The 19611-nt window shown below is 36.6% G+C and overlaps 1 protein-coding gene across 4 annotated transcripts in view; it reads right to left on the bottom strand.

Annotated features, from left to right (window-relative positions):
- ZPBP (zona pellucida binding protein) overlaps nucleotides 1-19611 on the bottom strand; it is a 155219-nt gene that overhangs the window by 48860 nt on the left and 86748 nt on the right. For all 4 annotated transcript variants that reach the window (XM_020981333.2, XM_078152272.1, XM_078152271.1 and 1 more), the window contains one exon: nucleotides 4442-4619. In XM_020981333.2, coding sequence (XP_020836992.1) covers nucleotides 4442-4619 — 178 coding nt within the window. The remainder of the gene's footprint in view (nucleotides 1-4441; nucleotides 4620-19611) is intronic.

The raw sequence follows: 19611 nt of genomic DNA, 5'->3' as shown, positions 1-19611 counted from the left end.
AAACAAAGATTAGAAGTAGAATTTGTTAGCTAAAACACATATTTACATATGTATGTATATATAATATGCATGTGTACATATGTATATATGTAGCTATATCTATATATCTATATATAAATACATATTTATATATATGTACATATAAAATATATGTTATACATATATAAATATATGTATATATATTATACATATATAAATAAATATATCCAAGCTTAATTTTAGCCTTCTGGGGGGAGGGGAGAGGAAGAGGGAAAAAAGAACAAAGTAAAAAGTGCACAGCACAGAACAAAAGAAAACTCACAAGGAAGCAAAGAAAAGATGGACAACTCTCAACACAATACATAGTATTTATTACATAGGCTTTCTTGAAATGGAAATTTATTGCTATATATTTTGAATCCTCTCTTACATTCTCCTGTACCCATGACATGTTTCTTTTTCTTTTCTTATTTTCTATTTAAGTTTTAGTATTTAAATCTATAATAAAAAATATTTTTAAAAAGTCAGATAAAAGAACAGTGATGATTCAGACCTACAATCTTAAAACAAAAATGAAAACAAATACCAAGAAAACATTAAAATGAGATAGCATTCACTTTTTAAAATTAAAGGTAAAAGTAAATAAAGCAACTAATTAAATCAATGTCAGTGAGTTTTGATTTTGTGTAGGCTAGGAAGAGTTCTTTCCTTGTTTCACTTTTTCTTCTTTTACTGTTTGGTTTGGTTGTTTGTTTGTTTGTTTGTTTCATAACAAGGAAGGGAAGGAAAGGGAAGGTACATACCAATGACATGTGAAAGAGTTTAGAGGAAAGATAGGATCCCATGGTCTAAAATGCTTCAGAGGAAGTTAGATCAGGAGGGATTGAAGAAGCTCAGGGACAAAATTATGAAAACAATAAAAGAAACAATTTTGATCAAGAGTAAAAATACCTTAGTCTGCAGAGAACAATATGGATGCACAGGGAAATTACCAACTAATTTAGATTTTTAAAAGAAATGTGCAAAGAGGGAAGCATACAAAGGTAAAAGAAGATAACTGTAAGAGCATGGCCTGGTCCAATAAAAAAGAGTGTGTCAGGAATGCCAAAGCTTTGAATGAATGGGACTAGGGAAGGAAGCTAAGGACACCAAGAAGGGTTTTGTTTAGATGTATTGACAGAAAGAGGAAGATCAAAGATTGGGTCCAAGATCTTGGTTTAGGGGTGCACAGGAAAATGACAACTGACAAAGATAGAAGTTTTGGCTAGAACTGCTCCAATTCTGTTGCGTTTTTTTTTTTTTTGCAAAAGAAAATGACCTTTACATTGAAAATGACAGAACAAAAATGACAAACAGAGAGTTGATATTCAAGATAATAGATGGCCAGGGAGCACCTGACAGCCCTTTGTGACTTCAAGTCACCTGCCCCAGATGAACTACATCTTAAGAACTAAAAGAACTGGCAGGTATGATTGCTATGCCACTCTGATATTTGAAATATCACGGAAAAGGGGAGAGTTACATTAAGATTGGGGAAAAAACAAAATATCTTGATTTTCTAGAAACAGAATAAAACAGTATGCAAACTGTCATTCAGTGAATTTGACCTCTATTCCTGGAAAAGTTCTAGAATAGAGTATTAAAGGGATGATTGGTCAACATTTAGAAAGTGAAGAGGCGATTACAAAGAAAATAGCTTCATTAAGAACAGGACAGGCCAAAGTAACCTTGTTTCCATTTTTGGACAGGATTATTGGACCAGAACACATAGAGAAAGCTGTAGTTACAGTTTACTTAGATTTAGCAAAGGTTTAGACAAACTATTTCATAATATAAACTTTTATTCATGGTCAATGTGAGAATTTGTTAAATTTGGCTGTGGATAGTTGTTGTAAGGGTTTTCCTTTTCTTTTTCTAATGTGAGGGGAACATGAGATGGAGAGAAAACAAATCCTTATTAATTAAAAATATAAAATAAAAACAATTTAAAATGTAAAACAAAAAAGATTGGGTATCTCATGGAGAGATATGGTTTAGACAATAACTATAACTGATTCAAAACTAGCTTTAGAAGGACAGACTCAAAGAGGAGTTGTTAATTATTCAATGCGCTGGGAAGACTCTAGTATAGCACTGTAGATATCTAAGCTTTGTACTGTTTAACATTTTATTAATGAATAAAAGTATGGAGGGTGATTTCATCCAATTTACACAGACAAGTTGGATAATAGATTCAACACCCAAAAAGATCTAGAGCATTGAGATGAAAAAGATAAAATTAGTTATGGATAAATATAAAGTCTTGCATTTGAGTACAAAAAAAATCAATTTTGCAAGTATAAGATGGGAAAGGCATAATTAGACAACAACTGCAAAGATGATCTAGGGGTTTTATAGTATACAGTAGTAAAATATGGCAGCCAAAAACCCCAACATAATATGATCTTGGGTTGCATTAAGAGAAGAATAACTTCTACGAATGCCAAAATAATACTCTTGCCATACTCTGTCCTTGTCAGACTTCTTCCAGAATATTGTGTTAAATGCTAGGTGCCAAAGCTTATGAAAGAGATTAATCATCTGAAACATATCCAAAGGAGATGGAGAAAGGACTTAACTCCATGTCATATGAAGACTGGTTGAAGGAACTGGTCATGGTTGGCATGGAGAAAAGAAGCTTTACAGAGGAAATGACAGCTGTCTTCAAATATATGAATTGAAGGTTGCTATGTGGAGGAGGGACCACTTATGTCCAGAATGCAAACCCAGCAATAATAGAAAAAAGCTTCAAAGAGTAATGGACAGATGCTGCAATTTAGGCTCAATGTCAGGAATATTTTGCTAACAATTGGAGCTGTCTAAAAGTGGAAATTGGTTGCCGGGAAAGTGGTGCATTAAAGACCTCTTTGGAGATCTTTAAGCAAAAGCTGTTGTTGTATAGTTGGAAATCCTTTTTTGTGTATGTTTTGAAAAAGATGGCTATAGGGGCAGCTAGGTGGCGCAGTGGATAGAGCACCAGCCCTGAAGTCAGGAGGACTAAGTTCAAATCTGGCTTCAGACCAAACACTTGACACTAGCTGTGTGACCCTGGGCAAGTCACTTAACTCCAATTGCCTAAAAAAAAAAAAAAAGAAAAGAAAAAAGAAAAAGATAACAATCAAGCTCCCTTCCAATTCTCAAATTCTATGATTCTGAGTATAAACAGCTACAATTCTGTTAACAGATTCTTAAGCTCACAATCTGCCACTTCCATTTTCCCACCATCCCCTATTGTAACACCAATATCAATTCTGATATCAATTTCATTCTTTTCTTTTTCAAGTTTTCTCTTTCCAAAATGTACAACTGCACTTATTTTTTAAAATTTTATTAATTTATTTTGATTTATCAATAGTAACTTCCATATGCTTTTGAGTTTAAAATTTTTCTCTCCCTTCCTCCCTACCACCCTCCCCAAGACAGCGCACAATCTGATATAGGCTATACATTTACATTCCTATTAAACGTATTTTCACATTAGTGAAGTTATAAGTAAAAATTAACCAATAGGAGGAACCATCAGAAAGATGATACAAAACTCAACAGAAGAGAAAAAAAAATGATAGTGATTCAACTTCCATAGTTCTTTCTTTGGATGTGGATAGCATTTTCCATCACGAGGCCTCTGAAAATGTCTTAGAGCCTTGTAATGCTGAGAAGGGTTAAGTTTATCAGTATTAGTCATCACAAAACATGGCTGTTATTGTGCACAAAGTTCTCTTGGTTCTGCTCACTTCACTCAGCATCAGACCACACAAGTCTTTTAACGTTTTGCTGAAGTCAACCTGTTCATCATTTCTTACAGCACAATAGTATTCCATTACATTCATATACCACAACTTGCTCAGCCATTCCCCAATTGAAGGGCATCCTCTCAATTTCCAATTCTTTGCCACCACAAAAAGAGCTGCTATGAATATTTTTGTACATGTGGGTCCTTTTCCCATTTGTATGATCTCTTTAGGATAGAGCCCTAGAAGTGCTATTGCTGGGTCACATTTTTATAGCCCTTTGGGCATAGTTCCAAACTGTTCTCCAAAATGGCTGGACCATTTTACAACTCCACCAACAATGCATTAGTGTTCCAATTTTCCAACATCTTCTCCGACATTTATCATTTTCCTGTTTTATCATGTTGGCCAATCTGATAGGCGGGATGTGGTACCTCAGAGTTGTTTTGATTTGCATTTCTCTAATCAATAATGATTTGAGCATTTTTTCATATGACTATAGATGGCTTTAATTTCTTCATCTGAGAACTGTCTGTTCCTATCCTTTGACCATTTATCAATTGGGGAATAACTGCACTTATGTTAAATACATGACAAAATAGCAATTTTAAACAAAAATGCAAGTGTCATTATTATCTTAAAAAACTAAGAACAGACAATTTAGTAATGTGACTTGACAACTAATTACATACCACAACATTCAGGGCAATTTGGATGTAACAAAGCATTCATCCCATATCCTGGACTGCAATGACGAATCCACACCGTTTGCAGAGTACCTTCAATATAGTATATCTCAGGAAGTATCTGAAAATGTTTTCTCAGAACTCTTGCTTGTTGGACAAAAAATTTCTCTATAAGGTCTTTAGCCTAAAAATCAACAATATAGATTGAAAACCAAAGTTAGCTCTACATTACATTTGAAATAGAATTTTTATAATTGTTTGCAGGGGAAAAAATGAAATAGTCAGTACAGTTTGTAATTTTAGACATTCTAACATAATGCTAATCATCTAATCATTATGTTTTATACATTTATGCTACACAAACTTGGGGCCCTCAACATTTTTTTTTATTATTTATCAAATCCCATTCCTATTCCACACAGCAATTATTTCAAACTTCCTCTTCCCTTAATTTGGCTACAACTCTATCCCAGTTCTCTCTTCTTTCCTATTTTACTGAGATAAAGATCATCCAAAAGGATATTATTCAAATACCCATCTTAATATGCCTGCATTTAAACATATATATATATATATATATATATATATATATATAATATATATATATATATATATATATGTATGTATGTATATATACACATATCCAAAAGGATATTATTCAACTACCTATCTTAATATGTCTGCATTTAAAGATATATATACACACATATGCATATGTGCATATGTGTATGTATATACACTCATATGTAATTAATATTTTAACATCACTGAAATTTCTCCCTATATTTCTCTCCTTCCCAGAAAGTCATCCTGTATAACAAAGTTTTGTGGGTTTGTTTTGTTTTGTTTTGTTTTGTTTTTTAAGAAAGAGAGGAATAGAATAAAGATCAACATATTTTAAAATCTGACCATATATGTACTGATCAATACCAACCAAAGACCCAACCCCATATACCTGTAGCCCTTGCCAATTCTCTAAAAGAGCTAGGAGAGTTATCTTGTCATATGTCTTCTTTGGGGCCAAGCTTGTTCTTTGCAGTTCTAGAACGTTTATTTCTATTGTTTTGTGGCTTTTAAAACTTACACTGTTGTAGTCAATGTGTATATGGTTTTCTTGGCTCTCCTTACTTTGTTTTGCATAAGTTTAATTTTTCCTATGCCTTTCTGCATTCATCTCATTTGTTATTTCTTAGAGCATAGCAAATTATTATTATTATTATTATAGCATAGCAACATTATCTTACATTCATGTACCATAATTTTATGCCATTTCTTAAATGACAGACATCTATGTGTTTCCAACTTTTGGAATGGCTTTTGGTCTCACATATTTGCTATTTGTCCATACACTTTGGATATCAAACTTTTGGATATCTAAGAAATTTGATACAAAGATGTTTTTTCCTACTTCTCTTCTTATCCCGAATCTATTAATTTGGTTTCTGCCGAAGTTTTTTGATTTCATGTGACCAAAATTTTCTATTTTATCTTTTGTAATTGCCTCAGTACCTTCTTTTTGGTTAAGAATACATCTATCTATAGCTAGGGAAGGTATATGCTCTGCTTCTATTGAAACTTTTAATAGTACGATCTGTAATATTCGAGTTGTATATTCATTTTGAATATATTGTGGAATATAGCATAAGGCATTGATCTCGGCCCAGTTTTTTCTGAGAGACTGCTTTCAAGTTTTCCCAATAGATTTTTTTAAATCAAGTAAGAAGTTCTTCACCAAGTAATTTATGTTTTTGAGTTTATCAAACACATGATTATTGAGCTCCATTATTTCTGATTTTTCTTGTCTAACCTGCTCCACCGACCTACTTTTCTTTTTTCCTTTTCTTTTTTATATTTATTTTTTAAGTTAATAAATTTATTTTTAGTTTCCAACATTCACTTCCACAAGATTTTGAGTTCCAAATTTTCTCCCCACCACTCCTCTTCCTGCACCCCAAGACAGTGAGTTCTAAATAACCCTTCCCACAAACTGCCCTCCCTTCTATCAACCCCCCTCCTGCTTCAGTTATCCCTTTCCTATTCTATTTTCCTGTAGGGCAGGAGAGATTTCTATAACCCTTTGCCTGTATATTTAATTTCCCATTTGCATGTACAAACAATTTTTAACATTCATTTTTAAAACTTTGAATTCCAAATTCTCTCCCTTCCTCCTTCCCCACCCACCCTCACTGAGAAGGCAAACAATTCGATATAGGTTATACATGTGTAGTCATGAAAAACACTTCCATGATCATGTTGTGAAAGACTGTTTCCCTCCATCCTATCCTGCACTCCATTTATTCTGTTCTCTCCTTTGACCCTGTCCCTCCTCAAAAGTGTTTGCTTCTGATTACCCCTCTCCCCAAATCTGCCCTCCCTAATATTATTCCCACCCCTCTTATCCTCTTCCCCTTATTTTCCTGTAGGGTAAGATAGATTTCCATACCCAAATGAGTGTGTGTTATTCCTTCCTCAAGTCAAATCTGATGAGAGTAATGTTCATTCGTTACCTCTCACCTTCTCTCTCTTTCCCTCCACTCTAAAGCTTTCTCCTGTGTCTTTTATATGAGATAATTTACCCCATTCTACCTCTCCCTTTCTCTTTCTCCCATTATAATCCTTTCTCACTCTTTAATTTTGTTTTTTAGATATCATCCTTTCATATTCAATTCACCCTGTGCCCTCTGTCTGTGTGTATGTATATGTATATGTGTGTGTGTGTGTGTGTGTGTGTGTGTGTGTGTGTGTATATATATATACACATAATATGTATGTATGTATATATTTCCTCCAACTACCCTAGTACTGAAAAAGGTCTCATTAGTTACAAATATCATCTTCCCATGTAGGAATGTAAAAGCTCAACTTTAATAAGTCCCTTATGGTTGCTCTTTCCTGTTTACCTTTTCATGCTTCTCTTGAATCTTGTATCTGAAAGTCCAATTTTCTATTCAGCTCTAGTCTTTTCATAAAGAATGCTTGAAAGTCCTCTATTTCATTGCATTTCCATTTTTTTCCCAAAGGATTATACTCAGTTTTGCTGGATATGTGATTCTTGGTTTTAATCCTAGCTCCTTTGACCTCCAGAATATCATATTCCAAGCCATCTGATTCCTTAATGTAGAAGCTGCTAAATCTTGTGTTATCCTGATTGTGTTTCCACAATACTTCAATTTCTTTCTGGCTGCTTGCAGTATTTTCTCCTTGACCTGGGAACTCTGGAATTTGGCTATAATATTCCTAGGAGTTTTCATTTTGAGATGTCTTTTAGGAGGTGATTGGTGGATTCTTTCCATTTCTATTTTACCCTCTGGTTCTAGAATATCAGGGTAGTTTTCCTTGATAATTTCTTGAAAGATGATGTCTAGGCTCTTTTTTTTTTTATCAAAGTTTTCAGAAAGTCCAATAATTTTTAAATTATCTCTTCTGGATCTATTTTCCAGAACAGTTATTTTTCCAATGAGATATTTCACATTGTCTTATATTTTTTCATTCTTTTGGTTTTGCTTTATAATTTCTTGGTTTCTCATAGAGTCATTAGCTTCCATTTGCTCCACTCTTATTTTTAAGGAATTATTTTCTTCAGTAACCTTTTGGACTTCCTTTTCCATTTGGCCAATTTTGCTTTTTAAGGCATTCTTCTCCTCATTGGCTTTTTAGACCTCTTTTGCCATTTGAGTTAGTCTATTTTTTAAGGTGTTATTTTCTTCAGTATGTTTTTGGGTCTCCTTTAACAAGCTGTTGACTCGTTTAATGATTTTCTTGCATCACTCTCATTTCTCTTCCAAATTTTTCCTCTACTTCTCTTATTTGATTTTCAAAATCCTTTTTGTGCTCTTCCATGGCCTGGGATTGATTCATATTTTTCTTGGGAGGCTTTGGATGTAAAGAGCTTTGACTCTGTTGTCTTCTTCTGATTGTATGTTTTGATCTTCTTTGTCACCAAAGAAAGATCTATGGTCTAACTTTTTTTTTGCACAGTTCGCTCATGTTCCCAGACAATTACTTGAGTTTTAAGCTCTTTGTTATGGTAAGGGTCTGCTTCCAGTGTAGAGAACATACTGCCCCAAGCTTCAAGAGTTTTGTGCAGCTGTTTTCAGAGATGCTTCTAGGCCCTTGTAAATTTCCTGTTTTTCCAAATTGGTGCAATCAAGGGCGAGGTGTTTATTCTTTTCCTGGCCTGTGCTCTGGTCTATGAGTGACCACAAGCACTCTTTTGCCTTGGAACTGTGAGGAGGATTCCCTCTCCCCTGGCACCACAAGCTCCACCACACCAGCACTCCTAGCCCCAGGATCGTCACCCAGAACGGACCCAGATCGAAGAATGGGCAAAGCAAGAGAATCCTGCCTCAGTGCCAGCAAAGAGATCCCTGCAGCCCTCCTCTGATTGGCCACTCAATCCCACCATCTTCTGTGGCCCAAGAACTCTAGAAGCAACCACTGCCACCCTGGGTCTGTGATAGGGCCAGGGTGGGACCATGCTCCTCTTTCACAGAGGTCTAACAGACCTTTCCCACCGACCTTATAAGCTGTCTTTGGTATTTGTGGGTTGAGAAGTCTAGAACCTGCCACAGCTCCCTGTGATTTAGTCCCCTCAGGCCTATTCTAGGTTTCCTCTGGCCCTGTCTTTGCTTGTGGGGCCCACACTGAATTAAGCTCCTCTCCCAGCCTGGCAAAATAGACCTTTCCTACCAACTATCCAGGTTCTCTTGGGCTAAAAATTTGTTTCACTCTGTCTTTTTGTGGGTTCTGCTGCTCTAGAACTTGTTTAGAATTAATTTTTTACAGGTATTTGGAGGGGTTTGGGGGAGAGCTCAAGCAAGTCACTGCTTTTACTCCACCATCTTGGGTTAACCCCGAGAGTGAGATCTGGCCTACTTTTCTTTAAATAAGTTCTTACTAATGTCTTTCTTTGTATCATCATAGTTCTCCCCAGTATACTTTTCTCTCTCCTACCCAGTCATCTCACATAACAAATAGTATTTTTTTAAAGAAAATAAAAAAGAGGAAAAATCAGCATAATTAATACTCTGAAAAAATCTGAAAACATGCAACAATCACTTTTTTTGCTCATCCTTTCTTTTACAAAGTTGCAATTGTTTTCTTGGCTCTGTTTATTTCATTCAACATCAGTTCATATAGATCTTTCTCTGATTCTCTGTATTCATCACATTCATTACTTCTTATAGCATAATAATATTAAATTACATTAACATGCCACAATTTGTTTAGTCATTCCTCAATCAATGTACATCTACCTTGTTACCAATTCTTTGCTATCAGAAAAAGTGCTGCTATAGGAAAATACAGGCATTTTCTTCTTGTCAATGGTTTTCTTGGAGAACAAGCCCAATCATGGACTCTCTGGGTCAAAGGGTAGGAACATTTTAGTCACTTTTTTGCATAATTTCAAACTGATTTCCAGAATTGTTATACTAATAAACAACTCTACCAACAATATATTAGAGTAACTATCATTCCACAATCCTTCCAACACTGACTATTGACATCTTTTGTCACCTTTGCATTCTGCAGAATGTGAGGTAAAACCTCAGGGTTGTTTTGGTTTACATTTCTATTATTATTAGTGCTTTGGAGAACTCTTGAGTATGTTTGTTAATAATTTACAATTCTTTTTTTTTTTGAGAACTCTTTGTTTACTTCTTTGACAACTTGTCTACTGGAGAATGGCTACTGACCTTATATATGTACATTATTTATAAGGACTGGATGCCAAAATCTTATCAGAGAAATTTGACACAAAGACTGTTATTTTTCCCCATTTGACCACCTTCCTTCTTATTCTAGATGTATTAATTTGAAAAGTGGAAGCTTTTCAGTTTCATGTAATCAAAGTTAATTATTTTATCTTTTGTAATTAGTTGTCTCTATCTTGTTCGGTTAAAAATAGATCTCCTGCACATAACTCTGAAATGTATCCCACATGATTTGCTTCTCTTCTAACTGTTTTTTATAAGGGGATCTTTCATTTTAAGGTCCCTTGTCCACATAGGAATTCTAGAAGATGACAGAAGATGCTGGTCTAAGCCTAATTTCTACCAATCTGCTTTCCAGTTTTTCCAGTAGTTTTTATCAAATAAGTCCCCCACCTCAGTAATTTATGTTTTCCACTTTATCAAACACTGGATTACTGAGTTCCATTGTTGCTGATTTGCCCTTGTCTAGCCTACTCCATTGATCTATTTTTTTAACCAATTCCAGGTGGTTTTGATGACCATTTCTTTCATCCTTTCCCTTGATATTCTAGGTATTGTGCTTTTCCAAATGAATTTAATTATTTTATCAACTTCCATGAAATATTCCTTTGATAATCTGATTTGTATAGCATTAAAAGTATAAATTAACTTGGTAGTATGTCATTTTTACTATATTGGCATAGCCTTGCCATGAGTACTGAATATTCTTTTAGCTATTTAAATTGCTTCATGTCTTTAAGGACCATTTCTTAATTGAATCTATACAAATTTTTCATGTGCTTTGGTAGATGGAGTCCCAGAAACCTTATGAATTCTGTAGTAATTTGGAATGGGATTTCCATTTCTATTGTTGCCTCTTGGATTTGTTTTTATTTAGAAATGCAGTTGATTTTGATGATTTATTTTGTAGCCAGCAACTCTGCTAAACGTATTAATTATTGTGATTTGTATCTTTGCTGATTCTGTAGCATTTTCCATCATATCATTAGCATTAAGGATAGTTTCATTTTTTTCATTTATCATTATTCCTTTAATTTCTTCCTCATCTTATTGCTATTGATACCATTTCCAGAACTTATTAAATAATGAAAGTGGGTCAATGACCTACTTTCTTATTTTTAAACCCTACAAAAAAGTTTTGATAACTCCCACTTTGTAACAGTCTGAAATCTATTTCCCCTTCATTTCTACCTTTTCCATGACTCCTACTAATATTTTAGATCTTTTGTTCCTTCAAATGAATTTTAGCATTTTATTAAGTTTTGCAAAAATCCCTAGTTTAATTGGTACTGTCAATTAACTTCAGTAGTATTGTCATCTTTATTGTACTAATACAGCCCAGACATGAACACTGAATATTCTTCCTAATATTTAAGTTGTTTATTTCTCTAAGTATTTTGTAATCAAATTTATACAAGCATTTTGTGTTTTCTAGCACAATTACTCTGAAATATTTTATTAATTTTATAGTTATTTTGAATGGGAATTTCATTTTTCATAAAGTTTTCTTTATCTTCCTCAGAAGTGTATATAAGCATTCTTTTTATGATTCTATATTTGTTAATATGCATTTATGATCCTTGAGTAGTTTTTGAGATAGAAGAAACAAATGTATCCTATACTTGATATGCTTATTGTACAATAAGTTCCTTTTCTGAAAAGGATGCTATTCTCCATAATTTTGGGGAACCTCAGATGTGAGACATACCTAATCTTTTGTTTTAGAAATTTTCCCCAAGTTTTACTCTGGGGGAGGAGTGGGAAGAGGGAAAGCTAAAAGAAAAAAAGAAAGGGGGGGGAAGCCTAATACTCTAAAATAAATCTGGGTCTGTGAGTCCAGAGCTGGAACTCTTTGTGGGAGGAGGACTTTTGGGTTATTAATCATACTTAACTTAAAGAATTTCCTTTGACTTTCCTACAAAACTTGAGAGAGTTATCTAAATTTCCTCACATCTTAATCACATTTCAAATTGTGGCAATTCGACTTCTATCACTGCCCCAGTTTTGAAACAGCTCTTTCCAAGTTCATTAATGGCCTCTTGACTGCCAAATCAATGTTGCTGTTGTTGTTGTTGTTGTTGTTGTTGTTGAACCCTCAACTCCTTCAATTGACTGGTTGACTCTTGAAGTATTTGATACTTCATACTATTCCCTCCTTCTTGATATCCTCTCCTTATCTTGCTTTGCCACCAAATTCTCATAGCTTTTCCATTACCTTTCTGACCACTCTTTCTCGATCTCTGTTGCTTATATCTCACTCACTTTCCATCCTTTAAATATAATTGTTGCCCATTGTATTGATTTTGGCCTTCCTCTCTTCTGTCTCTACACTCTTTTCCTTGGTGAGTTTATCCTTTGCTATGACTTTAATTATTCTACATAAAAGACCCTAAAAATATCACCTTCCCTGACCTCTTCCTAGACATCTAGCCACATATTTATAACTTGCTCTTGATTACCTCAATTCTGATATACCTCTAGAATCTTAAATTCCACATACCTAAAATCGAATTTACCATTTCCCCTTGAAATTGGCTCCTCCCTCCATTATCACCTTTCTACTCATCTATACTTATATCCATTATCTAATAACCTCTGCTACTTCTATATCCTTCATTCCAAATTTCCAGCTACCTACAAATTTTTACTTATCCTATCTCCTCAGCAGCTACTGCCTCTGTCCTGTCCCTGCCATTCTCAAAGTCATTACACTACTTTAGACTTTTTTGCTAGATTTTCTGATTTCCAGTGTCTTTCTCCTCCAATATATCTTACGAAATCTATCAATGAACAAGTATTTCAGTACTTCAAGTGTGCCAAACACAATGCTAGATGCTGAGGCCATGAATACAAAAGTGAGATGGTCCCTATGCTTAAGGAGATTACATTTTATGGTGTATATATATACAAATAGGTAAATACAAAACATATACAAAATCAAAACAAAATAAATTGAAAGACACTAACAACTACAGGAATAGGGAAGGGACTCTTAGAAGAGACAGCAATTGAGCTGAGCCTTGAAAGAAGCCAGCTACCCTAATGGGTGGAGGTGATAAGGAAGGACATTCCAGATATGAGTGACAGCCTCTGTGAAAACAGAGAGTGGGAAGACAGAATGTTGTATATGGAGAACAGCAAGTATGTTAATTGGTGCTGAATGCTCCCAGAGTTGTTGTGAGGAAAAAATAAAATAATATTTTTAAGTGCTTTGCAAATCTTAAAATGCTATGTATATACTAGCTATTAACAGTACCAGTAGGCTCAGATTCTTAAGATCTGGCCCACTTACATTAGCAATACAAATGCTTAGATTCCTTAAGAGTCTGGCCAATATGGCAGATTCTTTAAATCTCACCCACCCCCAACTGATGTTCTAATAAACCTTGTCTTTTGCAGAAAGAAGGCTTGGGTCAAATTCATTCAGGCAGGACCCACATGTTGTGATTTTGGGGTCTCAGCACCCCTAAACTTCTAGACCTCAACATTTTGGTGGCCTGTACAGGGAAGGTGCATAACCCCAAGGTCTTCTCCAGCCAACACTGGAAGGTATGTAAGCCTCCTCCACCCCATGCTCCCCTGCAGTTGGGGTCACGCTCCAAGCACCTAGGAAGGCTTGGAGGTGCTTTTCAGGCAATCAGTTACGAGGGTGTCTCACACTCAGCCTGCATCAGTCTCTCAGTCCACTGATTTGGTTCAAGGCCATGGACCTAGGTAAACCTTCTGCAGCATAGAGGACAATGACAGATGCCCAGTCAGGAAGCATATGTCCAATTTTGTCCATTCTCTCAGAGCTAGGGAATTGGGAAAACTGCAGGTACTTCCCTGAAGCTTACTTACTCCCTTCCCTCTACACCCCTGGATCTTCTTTCATGGAGGCTACAGGGAAAAGTTAGAACAGCTAAAAATATCTTAGCAGATTCTGGAGTTTTTGTGATCGATCATTAAGGGGTTTTGAAACATCTTACAATTCTGGTCACTCCTTTCTCCCACTCCCCTTCCCCTCGAGTCAAGATGGTATCTGTTAATCCCTCTCATAGGAGAAGAGAGTTTCACCTTTCCCCCCACCTCTGAATTTGCCCTCCTCTACCTGGTAAAAGTAAGGAGGGGAAGGGGGCAACAGCTACAGCATGGGCCCCATTGTTAATGGCCTTGGGCCCCGAGGCAACCTTTGCCTGGAAGCATCACCCAGGTTCAGCACATCCTGCTTAGCCCCCACCCCTACCTCAACTCCCACAGCGTGGGGAGAGAGGGAAGGGGGATGGGTCAAGGTAAAGAAGCTAGCCAGCCTCTGAACCTGGGTAAGCCCAATCTTTTAAAGTTATAGCTTTAACTGTTAATGAGGAGATGTTGATTCTCTCTGTAAAGTAATTTGGAAATGCATTTAACAAAACTGAAGTCACCTGATTGGTAATGCATTTGTTTCAAATTTCAAACTGGTAAACTTTTTGTATCAGTTATATCATGCAACTTTTCATAATTTGTTTACAGTTAAAACAATTTGGCTACTGTTGGTCATTATTTTAATGTGTAAACTTGCCAAAAAGCTTGCTGGGGTTATGGCTTGCTGAGAATTTGAAAGTCCAGGAAAAGTTTTTCCTAAGTGTGATTAATGAAACTTGCTGTTTGAGGTAAAAGCTCATGGGACTGTAAATTATTTTATTTTGAGTTGTCTGATGGATCATAATAATTCATCAATAATCAATGATCCACCACCTGAGAGAAATGCCACAAACTACTCAGAGAGAATGTGATACTGGTTGGAAGTAAGCATTGGGAAAAGCTGAGAGGGTAATTTTAGCCTCAGTCTAAGATGGGATCCTGTTGATTCAATTTCCCCATTATATTATTCTGAAAAGGAATGCTACTCACCTGGCTATTCCTGAATCTGGCTATGAAATGGATTTAATACTGCATGGTTGGCAAATTTCTATAGTCAGAGCAAATAGCAAAATATATAAATTCAATGCAAGTGTGTGAGATCTTGCTGTTTTGATCTGTATGCGTAGTCATTCAATATCCCCAAATAACTGAAATTAAGTCAGAAACATCTTCAGTTTGGTTTGGGGAGGAAAATTTCAGTGATAATTGAAGTGAAAGTCAGTCTACACAAATTCATTTGTGTAACTATTGAACCCAAGGGTTCTACCTGCAAAAGTGTTACTTAAATTTTTGAAAAAGTAATAAGATTTGATAATCCTGCAGGTCAAATGTAAATGATTTTAACGGGGCTCTTACACTTTTACTTCTTCCTATATTTAGGCCCTTCAGTCTTTTCTGTCAGATTTGTGTCTTCCAGACTACAGGCCATTCACCTACAGTTGGTAGCAAACAGCAGGTACCAGCCAATGTCCCCCCGTTGTTCCCTGGATGCAGCCTATGCTTGGTTCCAGTCAATCTTCTCTTTGAGATCCCCTCAAGCTAAGGACAGCTGTACACCCCTTGCTACCCCTGAAACTGTCAGCAGTTTCAGAAGCCAAGACCTTCACCCCTTACCCCATAAGAATTTGGGTCCCATTTGTTTGAGGGGGGGATGATGGGGATGGGATCTGAACCCCTAAAAGGACAAGACGGGGTCTTTGGGATCTGGAACCCAAAAAGGAAAAACCCTGGACTTTCCCATAAGGTCAAATCTCTGGAATTTTCCTGAGGCTATAATCCTATCAACTCTTCTTTCATTATTGTCTATGCCCAATCTCCCAAATCTCTGTTACCTTTAACCTAGCCTAGCACTCCATTGGACACTTCCCACCCTTAATCCTATCTAGGCTACATTCTCCCTTGGTCTTGGTCCAGGTTCCTGGCATTCACCCCAGACTACTTGGCCACTCCTAGATCCCTCCCACAGTCTTTCTGTATCTAAGGTCCATCTGGCCTCCATTAAGGTGCTCAGATTCCTGAGATCTGGCCAGCTTGCATAAAAATGTTTAGATTCCTTAAGAGTCTGGCCAATATGGTGGATTCTTTAAGTTTCACCCACTCCCATGTTCTAATACACCTTGTCTTTGGCTGAAAGAAAAAAAATAGTAGTAGTATAAATGCATGAAAGGGAGATATCTTCAATCATGCAGGAAAGATAGGCAGCAAAAGGCCTTAAATAACAAACAGAGGAGTTTATACATTAGCTTAGAAACAATGAAGAAACCACTGAGGTTTTTTTGTCTCAATAGTAGATTGGAGAAGGGAGAGACTAGATGAAGGGAAAGCAATTGGGACCCTATAGCAATGGTCCAGGGGAGAAGTGACAAAGACCTGAATAAGGTGGCTGTAGTGTGAATGAAAAGAAAAGGAAAGATGTGGGAGACTTTGAAGAAGCAAAACAGAGAAAACTTAGCAACTGATTTTCTATGAAAAGTGCATAAGATTGAAGTATCAAAGCCTTGGACTTTGGCAACAACAACGGTGGTGCTCCTGAAAAAAAAAAAAACAGGAAAGTGAGCAGGATTGGTGGATTTTGTGGGAAAGATAATAAGCTGCTTCAGTTTGGAGTGACCATGGGACATTAAAGTAGAGATGGCTAGTAGGCAATCAGTGATGCAAGACCAGAGCGTAGGAAAGAAAGAGATTTGATAAGTAGATGTTGGAGGAATCTGCATTGAGATCAGAGTTGAATCTATGGAAGCTAATGAGATTATCAAGAGAGGGAACAGAGAGAAAGAACAGGAGAGGGCCCAGGACAGAATCCAACAATGGTACAGATGTATAAAACCATGTAACACTGCCAGGTTAGTCTTGATGGTGCAAAAATATTAACACGGCACTACCACTGGTCTAAAACTTTCACTGGCTCTTCACAAGCTAAAAAATAAATTTGAAATCCTCAACTTGGCATTCAAGGTTTTCTACAACTTGTTTCTATCTACTACCCTTTACAATATTACACTCTAGAAGAGCTGTATTACTTGCTATCTCCCTCATGTAATTCATGTGCATTACCTCTGTTTCCACTCACCTATATTTCTAAATCCGGACTTGTCCCCTTCACCACCACCCTTCCCTGTGATTTTTGTTGGTCTCCTAATTACTCAAGACTTGTTTTACACATCACTTCTTTAGTGAAACCTTCCTTAATTTTCCCAAATTGAAGTGACTTCAATCTTTTCTTATCTTACAGCATTTTATACTCCTCGTGAAATATATATGTATATGTATGTATACACACACACACACACACACACACACACATATATATTACATATATATATGTAATATTGTTATATTTATGGGTATATACATCTTATTTTCTGATCTCCCTGCCATCAACATCCCCAGTTTCCAGATGTTTGGAGAATGAACACCAATTATGCCTCCCTATTATCAGAGGATCCTGAAAGTGAAGACCCAACCAACTAGTACATCCCAGGTTTATGACTAGAAAATCCATAACTCCTATCCCAAATACCAAAGATTCAGACTCACCATCTCCCAGAGTGAAAAGACTCTTCCTATACTATTGATCCCTTTTCTCTTATCCTCATTCAGCTGAGTGAAATCAGTCCTGAGGCCTTTTCCTTCTCTTTCTTTCTTCCCATTATATCCTTATGATTGCCCTGAATGATCCTTACCAAAGAGGCTTTCATCCTTGGGCTCCCCTTTTTACAATTTTTACTTCCTCCTTATTCTCAAGGAAATGGTTTTCTCTGCAAGAAAAGGCAAGGCCATCCTCTTCAGTGCTGATAGGTCTTTATTTCAATTCCCCCAAAATGCTAGATACTAGGATGAGAAATGCACATACTCCTTGTGCCCAGTAGTCCTTTCCTAATCCTCCTGCAGCCACTGTCACTCTCATTCTCTCACTCAAGCTCTCATTCTTAACACATCTCTCTTTATTCCTCTGCAGAAACTGAGATCCAAAAGCATAGAAAACTGCATAAAATGTCAGATATTTGTAACATGTTTAGCAGTTTCACTAAATTTTTTTCTTCCCCGTATGAATTTTTGTTTGTTTATTATAAGGAATGGTTTTCTGGGAGAGGGAAGAATGAAAGAGAAAACTAGACAATATAAACACAAATTATGTCAACAAAAATCTATTTTTTTTAAAAAAGCTCTCATCTGAAGATGGCAGAGTGAAAGCAGTGACTTGCTTGAGCTCTCCCCCAAAACCCTCCAAAACCTGTAAAAAAATGGCTCTAAACAAATTCTAAAGCAGCAGCCACAAAAAGACAGAATGAAACAACTTTCCAGCCCAAGACAACCTGGATGGTTGATCAGACAGGTAAATTGCACTGGGCGGGGAGAAAAGTATAGTTTGGCATGGGCGTGCAGGCCACAGTGAACCTGGAGCAGGCCTCAGAGAACTGAATCACAGGTAGCTGTGGTGGTTTCCAGACTTCTCAACCCATGAATGCCAAGGACAACTAAGAAGGTCAGCGGGAAAAGTCTGTTTCTCTGCTGAGAGAGAGAAGCTAGGTCGTAGCTCCCAAGCATGGGCCCAAGGCAGCAGCTGTTTCCTGAGCCTCTGGCCCACAGACTGAGGGGGAATCCAGTGGCTGATCAGAGGGGGATTGCAGGGATCTCTTTGCCATTGCTGAGGCAGGAATCTCTTGCTTTTCTCACACTTGGATTTGGGTCACAGTTCTAGGTGGCAGTCCTGGGGTGAGGAGGAGAGCTGGCATGGTGGAGCTTGTAGTGGTGGTAGAGAGAAACCCCTCCTCACAGTTCCAAGACAGAAAAGAGTGTATGTGGTCACTCATAGACCAGAGCACATGCCAGGAAAGGAGTAAACACCTTGCCCCTTATCATACCGCCTTGGAAGAACTGAAAATTTACAGTTCCTAGAAGTATCTCTGAAAACAGCTTTAAAAACCCGCAAAGCTTGGGACAGCACATTCTCCACATTGGAAGCAGACCCCTATATTAACAAAGAGTTTAAAACTCAAGTAATTGGCTGGGATCATGAGCAAACCTCGAAAAAAGAGTCAGACCATAGAATCTTTTTTTGGTAACAAAGAACATTAAAACATACAACCAGAAGACACAAAGCCAAAGCTCCTACATCCAAAGACTCCAAGAAAACTCATAATCTATACCTTCACTCTAACTGGAATATCTTACAGGGATCTCAATGATACCTATAACTTCAAGTGCGACTCGTGCTTTAAGATCTCTAATTTACCTTGTTTGTTAGCTATACTTTGTAAATTTGTATATAATCACTTCAGGTTATGAGTTTCACTGCTTGATCTTATTTTAGACTTTGTTTTGTGAATTCTGGTGTTCCATTCTGTTACTTTTCTTTCCAATTTTTGACTACTCTGTGTAGTCTCTAGCTTGATGGACAGGCATGTGCAGCCTGCTTTCTCCCACTTTTTTGAGGCATTGGAAGGCCTCAAAAAGGATTCTGAGAAGCATGTAAGAGAAGTACAGGAAAAACTGGGAAAAGAAATGAGAGTGATGCAAGAAAATCATGAAAAACAAGTTAACAACTTGCTAAAAGAGACCCCAAAAAATACTGAAGAA

The sequence above is a fragment of the Phascolarctos cinereus genome, unplaced genomic scaffold (genome assembly GCF_003287225.1).
Source record: "Phascolarctos cinereus isolate Bilbo 61053 unplaced genomic scaffold, phaCin_HiC Scaffold_4;HRSCAF=312, whole genome shotgun sequence".
Taxonomy (NCBI): domain Eukaryota; kingdom Metazoa; phylum Chordata; class Mammalia; order Diprotodontia; family Phascolarctidae; genus Phascolarctos; species Phascolarctos cinereus.
This window is presented reverse-complemented; position numbering and strand designations above follow the sequence as displayed.